This window comes from Scyliorhinus torazame, chromosome 17 (assembly GCF_047496885.1).
Source record: "Scyliorhinus torazame isolate Kashiwa2021f chromosome 17, sScyTor2.1, whole genome shotgun sequence".
Lineage (NCBI taxonomy): Eukaryota > Metazoa > Chordata > Chondrichthyes > Carcharhiniformes > Scyliorhinidae > Scyliorhinus > Scyliorhinus torazame.
Window position 1 is genome coordinate 129,740,265 of NC_092723.1, and position 25,027 is coordinate 129,765,291.

General features: G+C 54.8%; 1 protein-coding gene across 1 annotated transcript in view; it reads right to left on the reverse strand.

Moving 5' to 3' along the window:
* micall2a (mical-like 2a) overlaps positions 1-22,267 on the reverse strand; it is a 165,238-nt gene extending 142,971 nt beyond the window's left edge. The window contains exon 1 of the mRNA XM_072481020.1: positions 21,511-22,267. Coding sequence (XP_072337121.1) covers positions 21,511-21,653 — 143 coding nt within the window. The 5' untranslated portion in view covers positions 21,654-22,267. The remainder of the gene's footprint in view (positions 1-21,510) is intronic.
* Between the last annotated feature and the right edge of the window lie 2,760 nt (positions 22,268-25,027).

Sequence of the window (25,027 nt, forward strand, 5' to 3'; positions counted from 1 at the left end):
AGAGGTCAACGGCCAACCAGGACCCGGGATCTGTCAGCCAATGACATTAGGGCTTCCAGTCCCACATGACCCCCAATACATACTACCACATTCACCCCTTGTCAAAAATGAACCCGGCAGGGTGACGCTTCGTATGGTGGTAAGGGTTTACAGGGCTGGTCCTGGGAGGAAAAACAACATTCCACAAGGCAATACAGTATTGTACAATTTTGTCCTGTTGCAACTATTTACAGAGGGTATGGGAAGAAAACCAAAATGTTCTTGTGAAAAGTCCATATTTAGTTTTAGATCGACGCCACGAGTCGGTCGGGTGGTCTGGTCGTCCGTGTCGATCGCCTCGGCCCCGGTGGTGGTGGTGCTTGTACCGGTGTTGTCGCCTCCAGGAGCCTTACGGTTTCAGCTTGGGCTTTATTCTTGGTCGGTGCTGAGGGGAGGGGAACCGATCCTCCTGGGAAGGGGGGCGGTCGCGGGGTGCGGTGGTGGCAGGAAGGGGGGGGGTTGGGTTGATGGTGTCGGGGGGGGTGTGCGTGTTGCCGGCGGGCGCCAGATCCCGCAGGGAGACCATGTCCTGTCGGCCGTCGGGGTACTCCACGTTCGCGTGGAGGAGGTGAACCCTTTCGACCAACGGGTCCGCCTTATGTGCCCTCACAGCCTTTCGGAGCAGGATGGGTCCTGGGGCCGCCAGCCTGGTCGGCAGAGACGTTCCAGAGGAGGACCTCCTAGGGAAAACAAGGAGACGCTCATGAGGCGTTTGATTAGTGCTCGTACACAATAACGACCAGGTGGAGTGGAGAGCGTCCGGGAGGACCTCCTGCCACCGTGAAACTGGGAGGTCCCTGGACCGTAGGGCCAGTAGGACGGCCTTCCAGACCGTGCCGTTCTCCCTCTCTACTTGCCCGTTCCCCCGGGGGTTGTAGCTGGTCGTCCTGCTTGAGGCTATGCCCTTGCTGAGTAGGAACTGGCGCAGCTCGTCACTCATGAAAGAGGGCCCCCTGTCGCTGTGGACGTAAGCGGGGTAAACAAACAGTGTGAAGATGCTGTTCAGGGCTTTAATGACTGTGGCCGCGGTCATGTCAGAACAGGGAATGGCAAAAGGGAAGCGGGAGTATTCGTCCACCACACTAAGAAAATATGCGTTGCGGTCGGTGGAGGGGAGGGGCCCTTTGAAATCGAGACTGAGGCGTTCAAAGGGGCGGGAAGCCTTAATCAGGTGCGCTCCATCTGGCCTGAAAAAATGCGGCTTGCATTCCGCGCAGATGTGGCAGTCCCTTGTGACTGTACGGACCTCCTCTAAAGAGTATGGGAGATTGCGGGACTTGATGAAGTGGTAAAACCGAGTGACCCCCGGGTGGCAGAGGTCCTCGTGGAGGGTTTGGAGACGGTTAATTTGTGCGTTGGCACATGTGCCGCGGGATAGGGCATCGGACGGCTCGTTCAGCTTTCCGGGACGATACAAAATCTCATAGTTGAAGGTGGAGAGTTCGATCCTCCACCTTAAGATCTTGTCGTTTTTGATTTTGCCCCGCTGTGCATTATCGAACATGAAGGCTTCCGACCGTTGGTCCGTGAGGAGAGTGAATCTCCTGCCGGCCAGGTAATGCCTCCAATGTCGCACAGCTTCCACTATGGCTTGGGCTTCCTTTTCCACTGAGGAGTGGCGGATTCTGAGGCGTGGAGGGTCCGGGAGAAAAAGGCCACGGGTCTGCCCGCTTGGTTAAGGGTGGCCGCTAGAGCTACGTCAGAGGCATCGCTCTCGACCTGGAAGGGGAGGGACTCGTCGATGGCGCGCATCGTGGCCTTTGCGATATCCGCTTTGATGCGGCTGAAGGCCTGGCAAGCCTCTGTCGACAGAGGGAAGGTCGTGGTCTGTATTAGGGGGCGGGTCTTGTCTGCGTACTGGGGGACCCACTGGGCGTAGTATGAAAAGAACCCCAAGCAGCGTTTCAGGGCTTTTGGGCAGTGCGGGAGGGGAAATTCCATGAGTGCGCGCATACGTTCGGGGTCGGGGCCTATTATCCCATTGCGCACCACGTAGCCCAGAATGGCTAGCCGATCGGTGCTAAAAACGCACTTGTCCTCGTTGTACGTGAGGTTCAAGGCTTTGGCGGTCTGGAGGAATTTTTGGAGGTTGGCGTCGTGGTCCTGCTGATCGTGGCCGCAGATGGTTACATTGTCGAGATACGGGAACGTAGCCCGCAACCCATGTTGATCAACCATTCGGTCCATCTCCCGTTGGAAGACCGAGACCTCGTTTGTGACGCCAAAAGGGACCCGTAGGAAATAGTATAATCGCCCGTCTGCCTCGAAGGCTGTGTACTTGCGGTCACTTGGGCGGATGGGGAGCTGATGGTAGGCGGACTTGAGGTCCACGGTGGAGAAGACTTTATATTGGGCAATCCGGTTGACCATGTCGGATATGCGGGGGAGAGGGTACGCGTCTAGTTGTGTGTACCTGTTGATGGTCTGGCTATAGTCAATGACCATCCTTTGTTTCTCCCCTGTCTTCACTACTACCACCTGCGCTCTCCAGGGACTATTGCTGGCCTGGATTATGCCCTCCTTTAGTAGCCGCTGGACTTCGGACCGAATGAAGGTCCGGTCCTGGGCGCTGTACTGTCTGCTCCTAGTGGCGACGGGTTTGCAATCCGGGGTGAGGTTCGCAAACAAGGACGGGGGTTGCACCTTGAGGGTTGCGAGGCCGCAGATAGTGAGTGGGGGTATTGGGCCGCCGAATTTGAATGTAAGGCTCTGTAGATTGCATTGGAAATCTAATCCCAGCAAGGTGGGGGCACAGAGTTGGGGAAGGACGTTTAGTTTGTAGTTTTTGAACTCCCTCCCCTGCACCGTTAGGGTAACTATGCAGAATCCCTGGATCTGAACGGAGTGGGATCCTGCAGCTAGGGAAATCTTTTGTGCGCTGGGATAGGTGGTCAAGGAACAGCGTCTTACCGTGTCGGGATGTATAAAGCTCTCAGTGCTCCCGGAGTCAACTAGGCATGGCGTCTCGTGGCCGTTTATTAGCACCGTTTTCGTCGTCGGCTGGAGTGTCCGGGGCCGAGCTTGATCGAGCGTAATTGAAGCGAGACGTGGTTGTAGTAGTGGAGTGGGGTCCGTTGTTGCCGACCAAGATGGCGTCGGGGATGGACAAAATGGCCGCCCCCATACATCGCACGTGGCTGGGGGGTCACAAGATGGCGGCGGGGGTGGACAAAATGGCCGCCCCCACGCGTCGTACAGTTCTGGGGCGGTCCATGATGGCGGCGCCCCTCCTCCCCTCGTGGTGGCCGGGACCCAAAATGGCGGCGTCTGCGGGTCGCACATCGGCGCCCCTCCTCCCCTCGTGGTGGCCGGGACCCAAAATGGCGGCGTCTGCGGGTCGCACATGGTGTGCTGGTGGGGCTGGGGAGCGCTAGGTCCACGAGCGCTGGGACCGCGAGCGCTAGGACCGGGCGGAGCTCCCTCACCGGGGACAGCGGTGGTCGGGGCCCAAGTAGGTGGTGCCGGCGGGTCAGGCGCGGGGTGGGGGTTAGGGTGGCGTTAGGGACGCGCAAAACTCCCTCCTCTCCGTGGAGAGTGTTGGCCGGGACCCAAAGCGGTAGCGCCGGCGGCGGGTCATACATGGGCTGCGGGGAGGGGGGTTGGGGAGCGTAAGCGGCGTGCAGGGCTCCCAGTTCTCCCGGGACCACGGTGGTCGGGACCCAGAGTGGCTGCGCCTGCGGGTCGTACATGGCGTGCTGGGGGGGTTGGGGTGCGTAAACTGCTTGCAGGGCTCCCTGTGCTCCCGGGACAGCGGCGACCTCGCGGGACCGGCACACAACCGCATAATGGCCCTTTTCCCCGCAGCTTTTGCAGATAGCTGCGCGGGCCGGGCAGCGCTGTCGGGGGTGTTTCGCCTGGCCGCAGAAATAACAGCGGGCGCCCCCGGTGCGACTCGGTGTTTGGACCGCGCAAGCCTGTGGGGTGTCCGGAGGGGGGGGGGTAGGGGGTTTGCCGCGACGGGTACGTACGGGGCCCAATGGGTCGCCGCGCGGTCGGGGCCATAGGCGCGGGTATTACGCGCGGCCACGTCTAGGGAGGCTGCTAGGGCCCGTGCCTCTGAGAGTCCTAGCGACTCTTTTTCTAGAAGTCTTTGGCGGATTTGGGAAGATTGCATACCTGCCACAAAAGCATCGCGCATTAACATGTCCGTGTGTTCGTTTGCGTTCACCGACGGGCAGCTGCAGGCTCGTCCCAAAATCGGCGTAGAATTCGTCCATCGATTCTCCGGGAGCTTGCCGTCTCGTCGCGAGCTGGTAGCGAGCATAGATTTGGTTAACTGGGCGGACATAGAGACTTTTCAGTGCTGCGAACGCCGTCTGGAAATCCTCCGAGTCTTCGATGAGGGAGAAAATCTCCGTGCTCACCCTCAAGTGCAGGACCTGCAGTTTTTGGTCTTCTGTGACCCGGCCGGTGGTCGTTCTGAGGTAGGCCTCGAAGCAAGTCTGCCAGTGCTTGAAGGCTGCTGCCGCGTTCACTGCGTGGGGGCTGATCCTCAGGCATTCCGGAATGATCCTGAGCTCCATAGTCCTTTTTAGGCACGCTTAATAAATTGTAGCACACAAAGACTCCGTGAGACGAATAGAGTGAAGTCGATGAGGCTTTATTAAGCGTGTCTGTTCCCCCGCAGCTCGATAGTAAACTGGCCTGCAGGGGAAGACTCCGGCTTCTTATACTCCGCCTTCAGGGCGGAGCTAGAGGTCAACGGCCAACCAGGACCCGGGATCTGTCAGCCAATGACATTAGGGCTTCCAGTCCCACATGACCCCCAATACATACTACCACAGGGGCAAAATAAAAAATGATAAAATTTTGAGGTGGAGGATTGAACTCTCCACCTACACGTACGATATCAAGTATCATCCAGGAGAGCTCAACGAGCTCGTATATAAGGGGCCGCCTTGTGGGCAGTGCAGCAGTTAGCACAGGTCTCGGCTCTAGCCTAGTTCTTAGTTTATTAAAGCCTTCTTTACTGTTTACACTCGGAGCGTCATTATTGAGGGTACCACACACGGGAAAAATGTGCAAACTCCACATGGACAGTGACCCAGAGCTGGGTTCGAACCTGAGACCTCGGCGGCGTGAGGCAGCAGTGCTAACCACTGCACCACCGTGCTGCCCTAGTCTGCGCCATCTTTAATGCAGGCAGCTGCCTGCGACATCACAGGCACTGCAACTAGACGTGTGGGAAGTCACCCTCTGAAGTTAGAGCTCCAGAAATCCTAGCCATTGAAAAAACACTTCTCACTTCAGTCAGGTTCACTTGCAGTGAGCAGGTGCGGGAAGTGGAGCAGCAGCACCAATCGCCGAATGCCAAAACAGGCAGACCATCCAACTTCACTCCAGTGTTCAAGAGACTAATCTGGAGACTAATGAATATCACAGCATGAATGAGAGGGACGGGAGAGAAAGGGACAGAGGGAGAGAGGGGCAGAGGGAGAGAGGGGCAGAGGGACAGGAGAGAGGGGCAGAGGGACAGGAGAGAGGGGCAGAGGGACAGGAGAGAGGGGCAGAGGGACAGGAGAGAGGGGCAGAGGGACAGGAGAGAGGGGCAGAGGGACAGGAGAGAGGGGCAGAGGGACAGGAGAGAGGGTCAGAGGGACAGGAGAGAGGGGCAGAGGGACAGGAGAGAGGGGCAGAGGGACAGGAGAGAGGGACAGAGGGACAGGAGAGAGGGACAGAGGGACAGGAGAGAGGGACAGAGGGAGAGAGGGACAGAGGGACAGGAGAGAGGGACAGAGGGACAGGAGAGAGGGGCAGAGGGACAGGAGAGAGGGGCAGAGGGACAGGAGAGAGGGGCAGAGGGGGAGAGGGGCAGAGGGGGAGAGGGGCAGAGGGGGAGAGGGGCAGAGGGGCAGAGGGGCAGAGGGGCAGAGGGGCAGAGGGAGAGAGGGACAGAGGGACAGAGGGAGAGAGGGACAGAGGGACAGGAGAGAGGGGCAGAGGGACAGGAGAGAGGGACAGAGGGACAGGAGAGAGGGACAGAGAGAGAGAGGGACAGAGGGACAGGAGAGAGGGGCAGAGGGACAGGAGAGAGGGGCAGAGGGACAGGAGAGAGGGGCAGAGGGACAGGAGAGAGGGGCAGAGGGAGAGAGGGGCAGAGGGAGAGAGGGACAGAGGGACAGGAGAGAGGGGCAGAGGGACAGGAGAGAGGGGCAGAGGGACAGGAGAGAGGGGCAGAGGGACAGGAGAGAGGGGCAGAGGGAGAGAGGGGCAGAGGGAGAGAGGGGCCGAGGGAGAGAGGGACAGAGGGAGAGAGGGACAGAGGGACAGGAGAGAGGGACAGAGGGACAGGAGAGAGGGGCAGAGGGACAGGAGAGAGGGGCAGAGGGACAGGAGAGAGGGGCAGAGGGACAGGAGAGAGGGGCCGAGGGACAGGAGAGAGGGGCCGAGGGACAGGAGAGAGGGGCCGAGGGACAGGAGAGAGGGGCCGAGGGACAGGAGAGAGGGGCCGAGGGACAGGAGAGAGGGGCAGAGGGAGAGAGGGGCAGAGGGGGAGAGGGGCAGAGGGACAGGAGAGAGGGGCAGAGGGAGAGAGGGGCAGAGGGGGAGAGGGGCAGAGGGACAGGAGAGAGGGGCAGAGGGACAGGAGAGAGGGGCAGAGGGACAGGAGAGAGGGGCCGAGGGACAGGAGAGAGGGGCAGAGGGAGAGAGGGGCAGAGGGAGAGAGGGGCAGAGGGGGAGAGGGGCAGAGGGACAGGAGAGAGGGGCAGAGGGACAGGAGAGAGGGGCAGAGGGGGAGAGGGGCAGAGGGGGAGAGGGGCAGAGGGGCAGAGGGGCAGAGGGGCAGGAGAGAGGGGCCGAGGGACAGGAGAGAGGGACAGAGGGAGAGAGGGAGAGAGGGAGAGAGGGGCCGAGGGAGAGAGGGGCAGAGGGAGATAGGGGCAGAGGGAGAGAGGGGCAGAGGGAGAGAGGGGCAGAGGGGGAGAGGGGCAGAGGGGGAGAGGGGCAGAGGGGCAGAGGGGCAGAGGGAGAGAGGGGCAGAGGGAGAGAGGGGCAGAGGGGGAGAGGGGCAGAGGGGGAGAGGGGCAGAGGGGGAGAGGGGCAGAGGGGCAGAGGGGGAGAGGGGCAGAGGGAGAGAGGGGCAGAGGGAGAGAGGGGCAGAGGGAGAGAGGGGCAGAGGGAGAGAGGGGCAGAGGGAGAGAGGGGCAGAGGGAGAGAGGGGCAGAGGGGGAGAGGGGCAGAGGGGGAGAGGGGCAGAGGCGGAGAGGGGCAGAGGGGGAGAGGGGCAGGAGAGAGGGGCCGAGGGAGAGAGGGGGAGAGGGGCAGAGGGGCAGAGGGGGAGAGGGGCAGAGGGGCAGAGGGGCAGAGGGGCAGAGGGGCAGAGGGGCAGAGGGGCAGAGGGGCAGAGGGGCAGAGGGAGAGAGGGGCAGAGGGAGAGAGGGGCAGAGGGAGAGAGGGGCAGAGGGGCAGAGGGGCAGAGGGGCAGAGGGACAGGAGAGAGGGGCCGAGGGAGAGAGGGGCAGAGGGACAGGAGAGAGGGGCCGAGGGAGAGAGGGGCCGAGGGACAGGAGAGAGGGGCAGGGGGAGAGAGGGGCAGAGGGAGAGAGGGGCAGAGGGGCAGAGGGGCAGAGGGGCAGAGGGAGAGAGGGGCAGAGGGAGAGAGGGGCAGAGGGAGAGAGGGGCAGAGGGAGAGAGGGGCAGAGGGGCAGAGGGACAGGAGAGAGGGGCAGAGGGAGAGAGGGGCAGAGGGACAGGAGAGAGGGGCCGAGGGAGAGAGGGGCCGAGGGAGAGAGGGGCCGAGGGAGAGAGGGGCCGAGGGAGAGAGGGGCCGAGGGAGAGAGGGGCCGAGGGAGAGAGGGGCCGAGGGAGAGAGGGGCCGAGGGAGAGAGGGGCCGAGGGAGAGAGGGGCCGAGGGAGAGAGGGGCAGAGGGGGAGAGGGGCAGAGGGAGATAGGGGCAGAGGGAGATAGGGGCAGAGGGAGAGAGGGGCAGAGGGGGAGAGGGGCAGAGGGGCAGAGGGGCAGAGGGAGAGAGGGGCAGAGGGAGATAGGGGCAGAGGGAGAGAGGGGCCGAGGGAGAGAGGGGCCGAGGGAGAGAGGGGCCGAGGGAGAGAGGGGCAGAGGGGCAGAGGGGCAGAGGGGCAGAGGGGCAGAGGGAGAGAGGGGCAGAGGGAGATAGGGGCAGAGGGAGATAGGGGCAGAGGGAGAGAGGGGCAGAGGGGGAGAGGGGCAGAGGGGCAGAGGGACAGGAGAGAGGGGCCGAGGGAGAGAGGGGCAGAGGGAGAGAGGGACAGAGGGAGAGAGGGGCAGAGGGAGAGAGGGGCAGAGGGGCAGAGGGGCAGAGGGAGAGAGGGGCAGAGGGACAGGAGAGAGGGGCCGAGGGACAGGAGAGAGGGGCAGAGGGAGAGAGGGGCCGAGGGAGAGAGGGGCCGAGGGACAGAGGGGCCGAGGGACAGAGGGGCCGAGGGAGAGAGGGGCAGAGGGGGAGAGGGGCAGAGGGGCAGAGGGAGAGAGGGGCAGAGGGGCAGAGGGGCAGAGGGGCAGAGGGGCAGAGGGGCAGAGGGGCAGAGGGGCAGAGGGGCAGAGGGGCAGAGGGGCCGAGGGGCCGAGGGGCCGAGGGAGAGAGGGGCCGAGGGAGAGAGGGGCCGAGGGAGAGAGGGGCCGAGGGAGAGAGGGGCCGAGGGAGAGAGGGGCCGAGGGAGAGAGGGGCCGAGGGAGAGAGGGGCCGAGGGAGAGAGGGGCCGAGGGAGAGAGGGGCCGAGGGAGAGAGGGGCCGAGGGAGAGAGGGGCAGAGGGAGAGAGGGGCAGAGGGAGAGAGGGGCAGCGGGAGAGAGGGGCAGAGGGAGAGAGGGGCAGCGGGAGAGAGGGGCAGAGGGAGATAGGGGCAGAGGGAGAGAGGGACAGAGGGAGAGAGGGACAGAGGGGGAGAGGGGCAGAGGGGCAGAGGGGCAGAGGGGCAGAGGGGCAGAGGGAGAGAGGGGCAGAGGGAGAGAGGGGCAGAGGGAGAGAGGGGCAGAGGGAGAGAGGGGCAGAGGGAGAGAGGGGCAGAGGGAGAGAGGGGCAGAGGGAGAGAGGGGCAGAGGGAGAGAGGGGCAGAGGGAGAGAGGGGCAGAGGGAGAGAGGGGCAGAGGGAGAGAGGGGCAGAGGGGCAGAGGGGCAGGGGGAGAGAGGGACAGAGGGAGATAGGGACAGAGGGAGATAGGGACAGAGGGAGATAGGGACAGAGGGAGATAGGGACAGAGGGAGATAGGGACAGAGGGAGATAGGGACAGAGGGAGATAGGGACAGAGGGAGATAGGGACAGAGGGAGATAGGGACAGAGGGAGATAGGGACAGAGGGAGATAGGGACAGAGGGAGATAGGGACAGAGGGAGATAGGGACAGAGGGAGATAGGGACAGAGGGAGATAGGGACAGAGGGAGATAGGGACAGAGGGAGATAGGGACAGAGGGAGATAGGGACAGAGGGAGATAGGGACAGAGGGAGATAGGGACAGAGGGAGATAGGGACAGAGGGAGATAGGGACAGAGGGAGATAGGGACAGAGGGAGATAGGGACAGAGGGAGATAGGGACAGAGGGAGATAGGGACAGAGGGAGATAGGGACAGAGGGAGATAGGGACAGAGGGAGATAGGGACAGAGGGAGATAGGGACAGAGGGAGATAGGGACAGAGGGAGATAGGGACAGAGGGAGATAGGGACAGAGGGAGATAGGGACAGAGGGAGATAGGGACAGAGGGAGATAGGGACAGAGGGAGAAGGTTACATGCAAAGGAGGGAGAGAGGGGTCAGAGAGGAACAGAGGGAAAATGAGACAGGGACAGAGTGAGGGAAATACAACCGGGGAGATAGAGTGAAACAGAGATGAAGCAAGAGGGGGAAGGAGTCAGAGGGATAGAATGGGAGAAGCAGATAGACCGGGGAAGGGCAGCACGGTGGCACAGTGGTTAGCACTGCTGCCTCACGGCGCTGAGATCCCAGGTTCGATCCCGGCTCTGGGTCACTGTCCGTGTGGAGTTTGCACATCCTCCCCGTGTTTGCGTGGGTTTCGCCCTCACAACCCAAAGATGTGCAGGGTAGGTGGATTGGCCATGCTAAATTACCCCTTAATTGGAAAAATTGAATTGGGTGCTCTAAATTTATTTTAAAAAAAGAGAGGGGAAGCAGAGAGCGAAAGACAGGAAGAGATGAGGACATGGACTGATGGGAGCACAGGCAGCAAAATTTGTTTTGGTGTCTCTGACATTGAGTCACTCAGAGGTTTTTAATGTTCCAAAGGATCAGCTGGACAGGCATTGCTGGATCAAGAACCATCGTAGATCAGAGGGCACTGGAGTAAGGGGTAGAGGGGACTTGGTGCAAGTTAGGTTGCTGCCATCAGAGTTATGGCTGAGAGTACTCCAGCAATCTCATTTCTTAAATGTTTCATGTGCTATAATAAATGTTTAAAATGTGGAATACCATCTGAATCAATGAGGTGCTGTATTACACTCACACAACATCATGTCGCTGGCACTCTCCTCAATGCTGTCTGTGCTAACTAACTGTACTGATAAACTTATTTTGTTATTTTTCTCAGTGGGTTGGGCATGGGTATGTTTCGCCTCCAGATCCAGTGATTGGCCCTCTATTCTTCTGCTGGGCCAGTTACACCCGTTGGATTAATTCCCTCACTGCGCGCTCATTCCCCCACTCATTTCACCCAGAGGCCTGTAGTGGTCTGGAGTCAGCAGCATCTCAATGCAGGAAAGATCTCGAGCCTATTCCAGGCTATATTTCAACAGCCATAATCAGATTGAATGATAGAAGGGGCTCAAAATGCTCCTCCTGTTAATAGAATTTTATATTGGCATGGATAGAGGATTGACTAATGGACAGGAAGCAAAGAGTAGGGATAAATGGCACATTCTCAAGTTGGCAGGCTGTGATTAGTGGAATGGTGCAAGAATCAGTGCTGGGGCCTCAGCTATTCACAATCTATGTTAAAGACTTAGACAAAGAGACGAAGAATAATGGGCTGGATTCTCCGCCGGCAGCCCGGGGGTTTCCCGACGGCATGGGGCTGCCCCACAATGGGAAACTCCATTGACCGGAGCATCCCGCTGGCGGGGTGAAACAGAAATGTGGCGCTGTGGGGCGGAGAATCCAGCCCAATGAATCAAGGTTTGCTGACGATGCAAAGCTAGGTGGTATGTACGTTGTGAGAAGGATACAAAGAGGCTGCAAAGAGATATGGACAAGGGGCGTGAATCTCCGACCCACCCACTGGGTCAGAGAATCGCCGGGGGCTGGCGTGAATCCCGCCCCCGCGTTTCCCGAATTCTCCGCCACCAGAGATTCGGCAGGGGCGGGAATCGGTCGGCGGGCCCACCCCCACTATTCTCCGGCCCGCGATGGGCCGAAGTCCCGCCGCTGTCAACCCTCTCCTGCCGGCGTGGATTAAACCACCTACCATACCGGCGGGGCAAGGCGGCGCGGGAAGGCTCCGGGGTCCTGAGTGGGCGCGGGGCGATCTGGCACCAGGGGGTGCCCCCACGGTGGCCTGGCCCGCGATCGGGGCACTCTTTTTCTTCCGCCTTCGCCATGGTCTTCACTATGGCGGAGGCGGAAGAGACCCCCTCCCCTGCACATGCGCGCGGACGACGTCAGCAGCTGCTGACGCTCCCACGCATGCGCGCCCAGCGAAGACCTTTCGGCGCCGGCTGGCGTGGCGCCAAAGGCCTTTCCCGCCAGCCGGCGGAGCGGAAACCACTCCTGAGTGGGCCTAGCCCCTCAAGGTGAGGGCTTGGCCCCTAAAGGTGCAGAGAATTTTGCACCTTTGGGGCGGCCCGACGCCGGAGTGGTTCCCGCCACTCCATTACACCGGAACCCCCCGCCCCGCAGCGGAGAATCCCGCCCAAGGTAAGTGAGTGGACAACAAGGTGGCAGATAGAGTAGAATGTCGGGAAGTGTAAGGTTATTCACCTTGACATGTAAATAAGAAAGCATTTTTTTTTGAACAGGCCTCAAACTTGGAAATATTGATGTTCAGAGAGACTTGGGTATGTTTCTTACAAGGATGTGGTTTCAGTGGTGCAATCGGTTAGCCCGTAGTACATATATAGCAGTGCAGCCAGCGGGCCATGCCAAGGTTGAGTTCAAGACTCACTGGAACACAGGTTTTACCACCAATTAATGCAGTACCATATATCCATTACTGATATTAATGCAGGCCCATATATGTGTTACTGATATGAACATAGTCCCACATGTATGTTACTGATATTAGATACATTAACAGCATTCAAAAGGCATCTTGACAAATACATGGATAGGATGGGTATAGAGGGATACGGCACAATAGTTCCAGGTTTGGGGCCTGTTTAAAAAAAAAATGCTTTCTTATTTACATGTCAAGGTGAATAACCTTACACTTCCCTACATTCTACTCTATCTGCCACCTTGTTGTCCACTCACTTACCTTGTCTATATCTCTTTGCAGCCTCTTTGTGTCCTTCTCTCAACTTACATTCCCACCTACATTCCCACCTAGCTTTGCATCGCCAGCAAACCTTGATACATTGGGCTGTATTCTCCGCCTCACCACGCCGCATTTCTGTTTCGCCCCGCCGGGTTTGGCCAAGGTTGGTCTCAGGACCGGTACAGGCTTGGAGGGTCGGAGGGCCTGTTCCTGTGCTGTATTTCTCTTTGTCCTTTGAATGCAAAATGTTAGCATGCAGGTACAGCAAGCAATTAGGAAGACAAATGGCATGTTGTCCTTTATTGCAAGGTGATTGGAGTACGAAATAAGAAAGTCTTGCTATAATGGTACAGGACTTTGGTGAGACAACACCTGGAGTATTGTGTGCAGTTTTGGTCTCCATATTTAAGGAAGGAGGTTAACTAGATTTTTCCCCATGTCTGAGTGGGTTTCACCTCCACAACCCAAAGATGTGCAGGTTAGGTTGATGAGCTAAATTGCCCCTTAATTGGAAAAAAAAATAATTGAGTACTCTAAAAAATATATTTTTTTAATTAGGGGCTATATGGGCAGCAAGGTGGCACAGTGGTTAGCACTGCTACCTCGCAGATCCAGGGACCCAGGTTCGATTCCGACCAGGGGTGACTGTGTGGAATTTGCACATTCTCGCTGTGTCTGTGTGGGTTTCTTTCGGGTGCTCCGGTTTCCTCTCAGTCCAAAGATGTGCAGGTTAGGTGGCTAGGCCACAATAAATTGTCCCTTTGTCCAGAAGGTTAGGTGGTGTTACAGGGAAAGGGCGGGGGAGCGGGACTAGGTAGGGTGCTCTTTCGGAGGGTCGATGCAGACTCGACGGGCCGAATGGCCTCCATCTGCACTGTAGGGATTCTATGATATTCTCTGGAGTTTAGAAGAATGAGAGGTGATCTCATTGAAACATAAAAGATTCCAAAGGGTATTCGCTGAGAGACTGCTTCTCCTAGTCAGCGAACCTGGAACACATGGCTAGCTCTCAGGATAAGGAGTCAATTATTTAGGACTGAGATGAGGAGAAACGTCTTCATTCAAAGGGTTGTGAATCGCTGGAATTCTCTATCCTGTAGGGTTGTGGTTTCTCCAATTTTAAATACATTAATAATAATAATCTTTCGTGTCACAAGTAGGCTTGCTTTAACACTGTAATGAGGTTACTGTGAAAATCCCCCAGTCAGCACATTCCGACTTGTGGGAGGAAACCGGAGCTCCCGAAGGAAATCTACACAGACACGGGGAGAATGTGCAGACTCCGCACAGACAGTGACCCAAGCCGGGAATCGAACCTGGGACCCTTGCGCTGTGAAACAACAGTGCTAACCACTGTGCTACCGTCATTTAAGACTGGGGTAGACAGACTTTGATCACTCAGGGGTCAGGGATATGGGGAATGGGTGGGAAAATGTTGATGCCCACGATCAACCATGATTGTATTGGAAGAAGGAACAGGCTCGATGGGCCGTATGGTAAACTTTTGTTCCTATCTCTTGTGTCGCTATGATCCATTGGCAGCTCCTGATGTTCCACTTGTCAATGGAGGATGGGGGCATGGGCACAGCGGACGTTTGAGTGGACAATTATAGCCAATCCTCGACCCTGCGCACACTGGACATCACTTTGCATTAGAGATCACACTACTGACGCTGCACAAAAAACATCATTTAAAAAAAAATCCGTCCCCATTTTTAGACAGTACAGTGAAGTTCAACGACAATAGCAAAATGTTGGCTCAGGCATAACCCACCCCTCCCCACCCCATGGAGACAGGACAGACACATTCCAATTTATTTTAGTGCACTGTGACACTGACAAGTAATAAAGACGAGGAGCCGTTAACAAAATGGCAACGTAACCTGCAGAGGTACAGAAACTCTGCTCACCTGAGGAAGGAGCAGCGCTCCGAAAGCTAGTGACATCGAAACAAACCTGTTGGACTTTAACCTGGTGTTGTAAGACTTTGTACTCTGCTCACAAGGAGCACAGAGGCTTCCAGGGAAAGAAAAGGGGCGTGCGTCCTGAATTGACTGGAGGTAAACCTTTGTGCACAATTGCTGAAAGTGTTGGAGTACAATTGGATTATCAGCCAATTCAATCAGCGGTATCAATTCATTTAAAATAAACAAATTAACACTTCCACTGAAGAAGGAGAAATTAAACAGGTAAAGCATTCATCCATTAAGATGTACACAGCATCATTTCAAAATTAAGGGGAGAATTTTAACCCCCCAAAACAGGGTTTTTTGGGAGATTAAAGTGTTAGAAATCTGCATTTTGATCCAAGCACAAGACCAACTCGCCCACTTTGAGTTTTAATAGAGGTGGGTTGCCTGTAGCTAACCAATCAGCTGCCAGGAGGCAAATTGGCAATTTAAATGTTCTCCTGAAATTGGCAGACTCACTTGTCCCCTGATTTCAAATTGAACTCAAGCTGGCCAAATTACCAGGCTGGAGGAAACCCTGAAACTAAAAGAAAGGTGGGTCTGCGGGACCAGGTCAGAGCCTGTCATTTAACCTGCTGGATCTGACAGCACGGGCAGCACAATGGCACAGTGGTTAACACAGTTGCTTCATAGCTCCAGGGTCCCAGGTTCGATTCCCGGCTTGGGTCACTGTCCGTGCGGAGTCTGCACGTTCTCCCCATGTGTGCGTGGGTTTCCTCCGGGTGCTCCGGTTTCCTCCCACAGTCCAAAGATGTGCAGGGTCAGGTGGATTGGCCATGATAAATTGCCCTTAGTTTAGGTGGGGTTACTGGGTTACGGGGATAGGGTGGAGGTGTGGGCTTAAGTGGGGTGCTCTTTCCAATAGCCGATACAGACTCAATGGGTCGAATGACGTCCTTATGCACTGTAAATTCTATGATTCTATGACATAGCTACCTTGCCAATCCCTGCGATCAGACACTCTGACCAATCCCTTGACCTCTAATTCCCCAAATCTCCAATCTCTCCCTCCTCTACACACTGATGACCTACCCACTTGCTGGTTATGGCTTAGAAACAGAGAAAAACATTGTTAATCAGCTCCTGTCATGAAACCTGTCCCAGGCTGAGGAAACTCTTTTTCTGGGTTTCCTGACCTCAATCCTCCATATACTCCCTCCCCAACCCTGGGTAAAGGTTCAGCACCAATGAGCGGAGACAGATTACAGATTCTCACTGGCCTGTTAATCAACACCGGCTCCCACTCATTGGCCCAAAGACCCACTCCGCCATTTCCACTGTTGATCATCACCCATCCCAAAATCTCTCCTCCATCTCCAGCACCCAATTCAAAAGTCACATCCAATTTCCAGCACACACTCCCAAAATCATTTCCACATCTCTAGCACCCCAGCCCAAAATCATTCGTCCGCCTCGAGCACCCCATCCCAAAATCTGTCCCCATCTCCAGATCCCATTCCAAAACCTGTCCCCCATTGCAGCACCCCATCCCAAAACCTTTCCACCCATCTCCTGCAACCTATCCCAAAATCATTCCCTCAATTCCAGCACACAATCCCAAAATCTTTCCCCCATCCCTAGCACCCCATCCCAAAATCACTCCCAATCTCTAGCACCCAATCCCAAAATCGCTCCCCCATCTTGATGGTGCTGTGGCACAGTGGTTAGCACTGCTACCTCACAGTTCCAGTGACCCGGGTTCAATTCCAGCCTCAGGACTATCTGTGCGGAGTTTGCACTTCCTCCCCATGTCCGCATGGGTTTCCTCCGGGTGCTCCGGTTTCCTCCCACAATCCAGAAAAGTGCAGGTTAGGTGGATTGCCCATGCTAAATTGCCCCTTAAGTGTCCAAAAGGTTACGTGGGGTTACTGGGTTACGGGGATAGGGTGGAGGCGTAGATTTAAGTAGGGTGCTCTGAGGGCAGCACGGTGGCACAAGTGGTTAGCACGGTTGCCTCACAGCGCCAAGGTCCCAGGTTCGATCCCAGCTCTGGGTCACTGTCTGTGTGGAATTTGCATATTCTCCCTGTGTTTGCGTGGGTTTCACCCCCACAACCCAAAAGATATGCAGGGTAGGTGGATTGACCACGCTAAATTGCCCCTTAATTGGAAAAAATAAATTTATAAAAAAGAAAAGTAGGGTGCTCTTTCCAAGGGTCAGTGCTGACCCAATGGACTGAATTACCTCCTTCGGCACTGTAAATACTATGATCTCCAGTACCCCTCTCCAGCAACCGATCCCAAAATCACACCCCATCTCTAGCACTCCATCCCAAAATCACACTCCCATCGTTTGTACCCCATCCGAAAAATTCCTCTCCCACCTCTAGCACTCCATTCCAAAATCTGTCTCCCCATCTCTCGCTCCCCACCCAAAATCTGTCCCCCATTCTCTAGCCCCCATCCCAAAATCTGTCCCCCATCTCCAGCACACCATTGCAAAATCGCACTCCCATCTCCAGCACACCATTCCAAAATCGCACTCCCATCTCCAGCACCATTGCAAAATCGCTTCCCTACCTCCAGCACCACATCCCAAAATCGCACTCCCATTTCCAGCACACCATTCCAAAATCGCACTCCCATCTCCAGCACACCATTCCATAATCGCACTCCCATCTCCAGCACACCATTCCAAAATCACACTCCCATCTCCAGCACACCATTCCAAAATCGCACTCCCATCTCCAGCACCATTGCAAAATCGCTTCCCTACCTCCAGCACCACATCCCAAAATCGCACTCCCATTTCCAGCACCACATCCCAAAATCGCACTCCCATCTCCAGCACACCATTCCAAAATCGCACTCCCATTTCCAGCACCACATCCCAAAATCGCACTCCCATCTCCAGCACACCATTCCAAAATCGCACTCCCATTTCCAGCACCACATCCCAAAATCGCACTCCCATCTCCAGCACACCATCCCATAATCGCACTCCCATTTCCAGCACACCATTCCATAATCGCACTCCCATCTCCAGCACCATTGCAAAATCGCTTCCCTACCTCCAGCACCACATCCCAAAATCGCACTCCCATCTCCAGCACACCATTCCAAAATCGCACTCCCATCTCCAGCACACCATTCCATAAACGCACTCCCATCTCCAGCACCATTGCAAAATCGCTTCCCTACCTCCAGCACCACATCCCAAAATCGCACTCCCATCTCCAGCACACCATTCCAAAATCGCACTCCCATCTCCAACACACCATTCCATAATCGCACTCCCATCTCCAGCACACCATTCCAAAATCGCACTCCCATCTCCAGCACACCATTCCAAAATCGCACTCCCATCTCCAACACACCATTCCATAATCGCACTCCCATCTCCAGCACCGTTGCAAAATCGCACTCCCATCTCCAGCACACCATTCCAAAATCGCACTCCCATCTCCAGCACACCATTCCAAAATCGCACTCCCATCTCCAACACACCATTCCATAATCGCACTCCCATCTCCAGCACCATTGCAAAATCGCACTCCCATCTCCAACACACCATTCCAAAATCGCACTCCCATCTCCAGCACACCATTCCAAAATCGCACTCCCATCTCCAACACACCATTCCATAATCGCACTCCCATCTCCAGCACACCATTCCAAAATCGCACTCCCATCTCCAGCACACCATTCCAAAATCGCACTCCCATCTCCAGCACACCATTCCAAAATCGCACTCCCATCTCCAGCACCATTGCAAAATCGCTTCCCTACCTCCAGCACCACATCCCAAAATCGCACTCCCATTTCCAGCACCACATCCCAAACTCGCACTCCCATCTCCAGCACACCATTCCAAAATTGCACTCCCATCTCCAGCACACCATTCCATAATCGCACTCCCATCTCCAGCACACCATTCCATAATCGCACTCCCATCTCCAGCACCATTGCAAAATCGCTTCCCTACCTCCAGCACCACATCCCAAAATCGCACTCCCATCTCCAGCACACCATTCCAAAATCGCACTCCCATCTCCAGCACACCATTCCATAATCGCACTCCCATCTCCAGCACCATCCCAAAATCGCTTCCCTACCTCCAGCACCACATCCCAAAATCGCACTCCCATCTCCAGCACACCATTCCAAAATCGCACTCCCATCTCCAACACACCATTCCATAATCGCACTCCCATCTCCAGCACACCATTCCATAATCGCACTCCCATCTCCAGCACACCATTCCAAAATCGCACTCCCATCTCCAGCACACCATTCCAAAATCACACTCCCATCTCCAACACACCATTCCATAATCGCACTCCCATCTCCAGCACACCATTCCATAATCGCACTCCCATCTCCAGCACCATTGCAAAATCGCACTCCCATCTCCAACACACCATTCCAAAATCGCACTCCCATCTCCAACACACCATTGCAAAATCGCACTCCCATCTCCAGCACACCATTCCATAATCGCACTCCCATCTCCAGCACACCATTCCAAAATCGCACTCCCATCTCCAGCACACCATTCCAAAATCGCACTCCCATCTCCAGCACACCATTCCATAATCGCACTCCCATCTCCAGCACCATCCCAAAATCGCACTCACATCTCCAACACACCATTCCAAAATCGCACTCCCATCTCCAGCACACCATTCCAAAATCGCACTCCCATCTCCAGCACACCATTCCAAAATCGCACTCCCATCTCCAGTAGCATTGCAAAGTCGCTTCCCTACCTTCAGCACCACATCCCAAAATCGCACTCCCATCTCCAGCACCACCCCAAAATCAATCCCCCATCTCGAGCACCCCATCCAAAATCTCTCCCCCATCTCCAGCACCCATCACAAAATCTCTCCGTCATCTCCACTACTGCATCCCAAAATCTCTCGCCATCTCCAGCACCTCATCCCAAAATTTCTCTCCAACTCTAATATCCTATCTCAAGCACCCCATTCCAAAATCTCTCATCTCTAGAATCTCATCCCAAGATCTCTCCCACATCTCTAGTATACCATCCCAAGATCTCTCACCATCTTTATAACCCCATCCCAAAATTCCAAAAGTTCAAATACCACTTATAAATAAAGTTAACAATCAGATATCTTTGTTTTTTCTCTGCTAAGACCTTGGAGAGAACCTTTCAGGAGCCAGCCCAAGATACCTATATATTCAACTTAAAATCCTATGGGGTCAGTATGATGGCACAGTGGTTAGCACTATGGCCTTACGACACCGAGGACCCGGGTTTTATCGCAGCCCCAGGTCACTGGCCGAGTGGAATTTATACATTCTCTCTGTGTCTTCTTGGGTCTTACCCCCACAACCCAAAAATATGTGCAGGGTAGGTGGATTGCCCCTTAATTGGTAAAAAATAATTGGGTACTTTAAATTTATTTTTAAAAACTTTAAATCATATGGCAAACTGATCTGCACACAGACCTGGCTCCTCCCTTAATAACGTCATCTCTACCCTAAGCACAAGGCATTCTACTGTCTCTTCCCACACTATGTTCCATGCTCTGGTTAGCCAAGACCAAAACACAATCCCTCATTAATTATCTACACCCAGGGATCTTCCAAAATCCAAAACAATATTCTTTTATAACCACCTTCATCACGGCTTTAGCAGACACACTGGCTCTATGCATCCTAAATCCGTTTTAAATAACATTACTGCAATAAATGTCAAATATCAAATATAACAATTTCTTACATTCATCACACATCCCAAAATCATACTCCCATCTTCAGCACCCATCCCAAAATCTCTCTCCGATCTCCAGCACCCCATAATCTCATTCGTATGCCAAGCACCGCATCCCAACATCTCTTCCCCATCTCCTGCACACCATCCCGAAATCTCACACCTTTGCCCAGCCCCCATCCCAAAATCTCATCTATGCCCAGCACCCCCTGCACACCATCCCAAAATCTCACCCCATTTGCCCTTTGTCTATATATATGTTTCTGGAACACACCTCTTCATTCACCTGAGGAAGGAGTTGTGCTCCGAAAACTAGTGATTCAAAACAAACCTGTTGGACTTTAACCTGGTGTTGTAAGACTTCTTTCTGTGCTCACCCCATCCAACACCGCATCTTCACATCATAGCTCCAGCACCTTCACCCTGCCCCAGACTAAGTGGTGCATGCCCATCTCCAGCACCCAGCTACTCTGCAGTACTCTCAACCTGGCCCATAATCCCCACAACCACAAACTCTCATTGCATCCCTGCCCTTTGTGGGATCTTGCTGTGCGCAATTACAGCTGGCGCGTCTATTTAGATAACTCTAACTGAATAACTAAGTTCATGCTCCCACATCTGGGAGAGGCCCTGCAGGAAGACAGGGAGTTTGATGAAGAAATGCGGCATTGTTAAATGCTAATTTTACAGATATTACTGAAATTGCCCAATAGCAGAAATTTCCACCCCAGATCCTCCCCGGAATAGCTTCCTGCTCCGTTGCAGCTGTTCACCATTAGCAACACTACTGGCGCAAACATCAGCCCCTGAAAAGAAATGTTCGATCAGAAACATCTGGAGCCTGTGAAAGCCGGCGCCAAAAGTCAGAAATCAAACCGGGAACAGTAGCAAAAAATGGTTACATGTACACACACATGTATATAGATACATAGCCGTCCAATCGGATCTGGTTCGTATCAGAAACTCCACATCAAACAATTCACAAACTGGCCAACTGGCCACGCAGAAAGCTGAGAATCCCTGCTCGTCCCCCTACCCAGCTGTTCAAATAGGGATGATACAGGCTCGTCCCCATTCCCACAGTACTGACGCCTGGGGGAGTTTAATCACCATTATCAGTGCCTACGAAGCAAGCCAGGAGCAAAAAGTAATCTAAACTCAAGATGCATTTCCATTCTTGCCACAGACCAGGTTAAACCGGGTAATTGGGTGGAAAGTTGGGGAAGATCCGGTTCAGCTCCGGGTTGCACTAGTCCACACTGTCTGTTTCCACTGAAGTTGGGGCTGTTTGCTCTCCCCTCCCTCCCTCTAACGCACACACACACACACACACACACAGATACACGTCCACACAGAGGAAGAAACACAATTTGTTCCTTCCCCATTTGGGGTAGAAAGTAATTTGCTGTGAATTTCTGGCTTACATGAGGTCGGGTCTGAAGTGGTGCAAGATCGCACAGAAAGCGAGCCCATCCCGCCACGAGGTCGTCATGTTGGTGATCTGCACATTCCCATAGCCCTCACACTGTTTCTTGCACCACTGCTGCAAGGCTTTGATCGCAGCCATGGCGATTCCAGAAGAGACGCTGAGGACGGAAAGAAAGGAGCCGGGTACAAAACAATCAGGAAATCCGGGAGAAGGAGAAAGGAGAGAGAAAGAAATAAAAAGAGGACAGAGGGAAATAAGAGCGAAAGAGAAAACGAAGAGGAGGAGAGGAGAAAATGTAGATGAGAGGAGATTAAGGAGATCGAGAAGAAGGAAAAGAGGAAGGGCAATAAAGGACAGAGAGATTGCAAAAAAAAAAGTTTAGAGAGCCATTTTTAAAAAGCCGAAGATTAATGGGAGAAGCGGGAAACAAGAACAGAAACACTTTGAGAGAAGTCAGAGGAGCAGGCTGTGCAAAGTTTGAAAAAGGTGACAAAAGGGAGGTAAAGAGACATAGAGAAGCAGTGAGGCCGGATCCCCCGGGAGTAATTCACCCGGAAACTGACCGGGAGTCACTCTGAAACACACAGAGACTGCCTGTCTGACTGACAGTCAGCGACAGGGCAGGGGAAGAGCCCCAAACAGGAGCCAAGCAAAGAGTCAACACAGCTCCTGACAGCAGCTGGCAGTGACTGGGGGGAAATGGGGATTTCCAGTGTGAAATGACGTGAGCTCAAAACACACAAATCAGCACTTTCCAAGGGCCCCTTCCACACCTGAGGACAGGCACCTCCCACACCTGGGAATAGAGCCCCACCCACACCTGAGAACAGGCCCCACCCACACCTGAGAACAGGCCCCTCCCACATCTGAGAATAGAGCCCCTCCCACACCTGAGAATAGAGCCCCTCCCACAACTGAGAATAGGCCCCTCCCACACCTGAGACCAGGTCCCTCCCACACCTGAGAATAGAGCCCCTCCCACACCTGAGAACAGGCAGCTCCCACACCTGAGAATAGAGCCCCTCCCACACCTGAGGATAGAGTCGCTCCCACACCTGAGAATAGGCCCCTCCCACACCTGAGAATAGAACCCCTCCCCACCTGAGAACAGGCCCCTCCCACACCTGAGAATAGAGCCCCTCCAACACCTGAGAAAAGGCCCCTCACACAACTGAGAATCGAGCCCCACTCACACCTGAGAACAGCACCCCCACCACACCAGAGAATAGGCCCCTCCCACACCTGGGAATAGAGCCACTCTCACACCTGAGAACAGGCCCCTCCCACACCTGAGAATAGGCCCCTCCCACATCTTAGAATAGAGCCCCCCACACCTGATAATTGAGCCCCTCCCAAACCTGAGAACAGGCCTTCCCACACCTGAGAACAGGCTCCTCCCACACCTGAGAATAGAGCCCCTCGCACAACTGAGAATAGGCCCCTCCCACACCTGAGAACAGGTCCCTCCCACACCTGAGAATAGAGCCCCTCCCACACCTGAGAACAGGCAGCTCCCACACCCGAGAATAGAGCCCTTCCCACACCTGAGAATAGAGTCGCTCCCACACCTGAGAATAGGCCCCTCCCACACCTGAGAATAGAACCCCTCCCCACCTGAGAACAGGCCCCTCCCACACCTGAGAATTGAGCCCCTCCCACCTGAGAATTGGCCGCTCCAACACCTGAGAATAGAGCCCCGCCCAAACCTGAGAATAGGCCCCCCCATGCCTGAGAATAGAGCCTGCCCACACCTGTCAATAGAGCCCCACCCACACCTGAGAATAGAGCCCCTCCCTCACCTGAGACCAGAGCCCCTCACACACCTGACAACAGAACCCCTCCCACACCTGAGAATAGGGCCCCTCCCACACCTAAGAATAGAACCCCTCCCACACCTGAGACCAGAGCCCCTCCCGCACCTGAGAATAGAGCCCCTCCCACACTTGAGAACAGAGTTCCTCCCAAACCTGAGAATAGAGCCCCTCCCACACCTGAGAACAGAGCGCTCCACACCTGAGAATAGGCCCCTCCCACACCTGAGAATAGAGCCCTGCCCACACCTGAGAATAGACCCCCCACACCTGAGTATAGAGCCCCTCCCACACCTGATAATAGAGCCCCTCCCACACCTGTTAATAGAGTCCCTCCCACACCTGAGAACAGAGCCCTCCCACACTTGAGAACAGAGCCCCTCCCACACCTGAGAACAGAGCCTCTTCCACATCTGAGAATAGAGCCCCGCCCACACCTGTGAATAGAGACCCTCCCACACCTGAGAATAGAGCCCCTTCCACACCTGATAATAGAACCCCTCCTGCACCTGAGAATAGAGCCCCTCCCACACCTGAGACAGGGCCCCTCCCACACCTGAGAATAGAACCCTTCCCACATCTGAGAATAGATCCCCTCCCACACCTGGGATTAGAGCCCCACCCACATCTGAGACAGAACCCGTCCCACGCCTGAGAATAGAACCCTTCCCACATCTGAGAATAGAGCCCTTCGCACACCTGGGAATAGAGCCCCTCACACATCTGAGAATAGAGCCCCTCCCACACCTGATAATAGAGCCCCTCCCATGCCCAAGAGATTAGAGCATCTCCCACATCAGACGTAAAGAGAGCCCCTCCCACAATGCAGATGATATAAGCAAGTCTTGGTGAAAGGTAGATAGCATTAAGAATGATAGACATTGTCCTTCTTCTCATCCTCGTATGCAAGAATCCCAAGTACAATCATGCACGTGTGTTGTATTTACCTGTGAATCGCAGGAACCTTTGTATTTAGGTCCGAGGTATGTTATTGAGTATGAAAATAAATGCACTGACTGTAACTGATGGCATTTGGAAAGGGTCAGAAAACTTTGTGAACTTTGGCCACCTGAAACTTGGGTTGAAAGAGGGATCTCGTACAGTATTTCTTTTCACATTTTCTAATTATATTATTCCTTGTTTCTAATTTTTTTAAAAATAAGAATAGAACATGTGCTTAAACGTAGAGGTACATTCAACGGCGACTGCCCGAGTGGGGACTCGAGGAAGCGGAGGGCGCGAGCTCGAGGCTGGCCTAAAAAGGGTGATGGCTTGTCGGCAGAGGGGGGGTGTTGGAAGCCCCCCGTCCAGGCTGATCACATGGAACGTGAGAGGACTGAATGGGCCGGTCAAGAGGGCTCACGTGTTCGCACATTTGAGGGAGCTGAAGGCGGACGTGGCAATGCTACAAGAGACACACCTAAAGGTTACAGACCAGACGAGATTGAGGAAGGGGTGGGTTAGCCAATTATTCCACTCAGGGCTGGACTCAAAGACCAGGGGGATAGCGATCTTGATCAGCAAACGAGTGGCATTCGAGGCTGGGAGAATCGTGTCAGACATGGCGGGTGGGTACATAATGGTGAGTGCGAAGATGGATGGGGTGCGAGTGGTACTTGTGAACAGAAATGCTTCGAATTGGGACGACGTGGAATTTATGAGGCGGGTGTTAGGTAAGATCCCAGACTTAGAGTCACATAA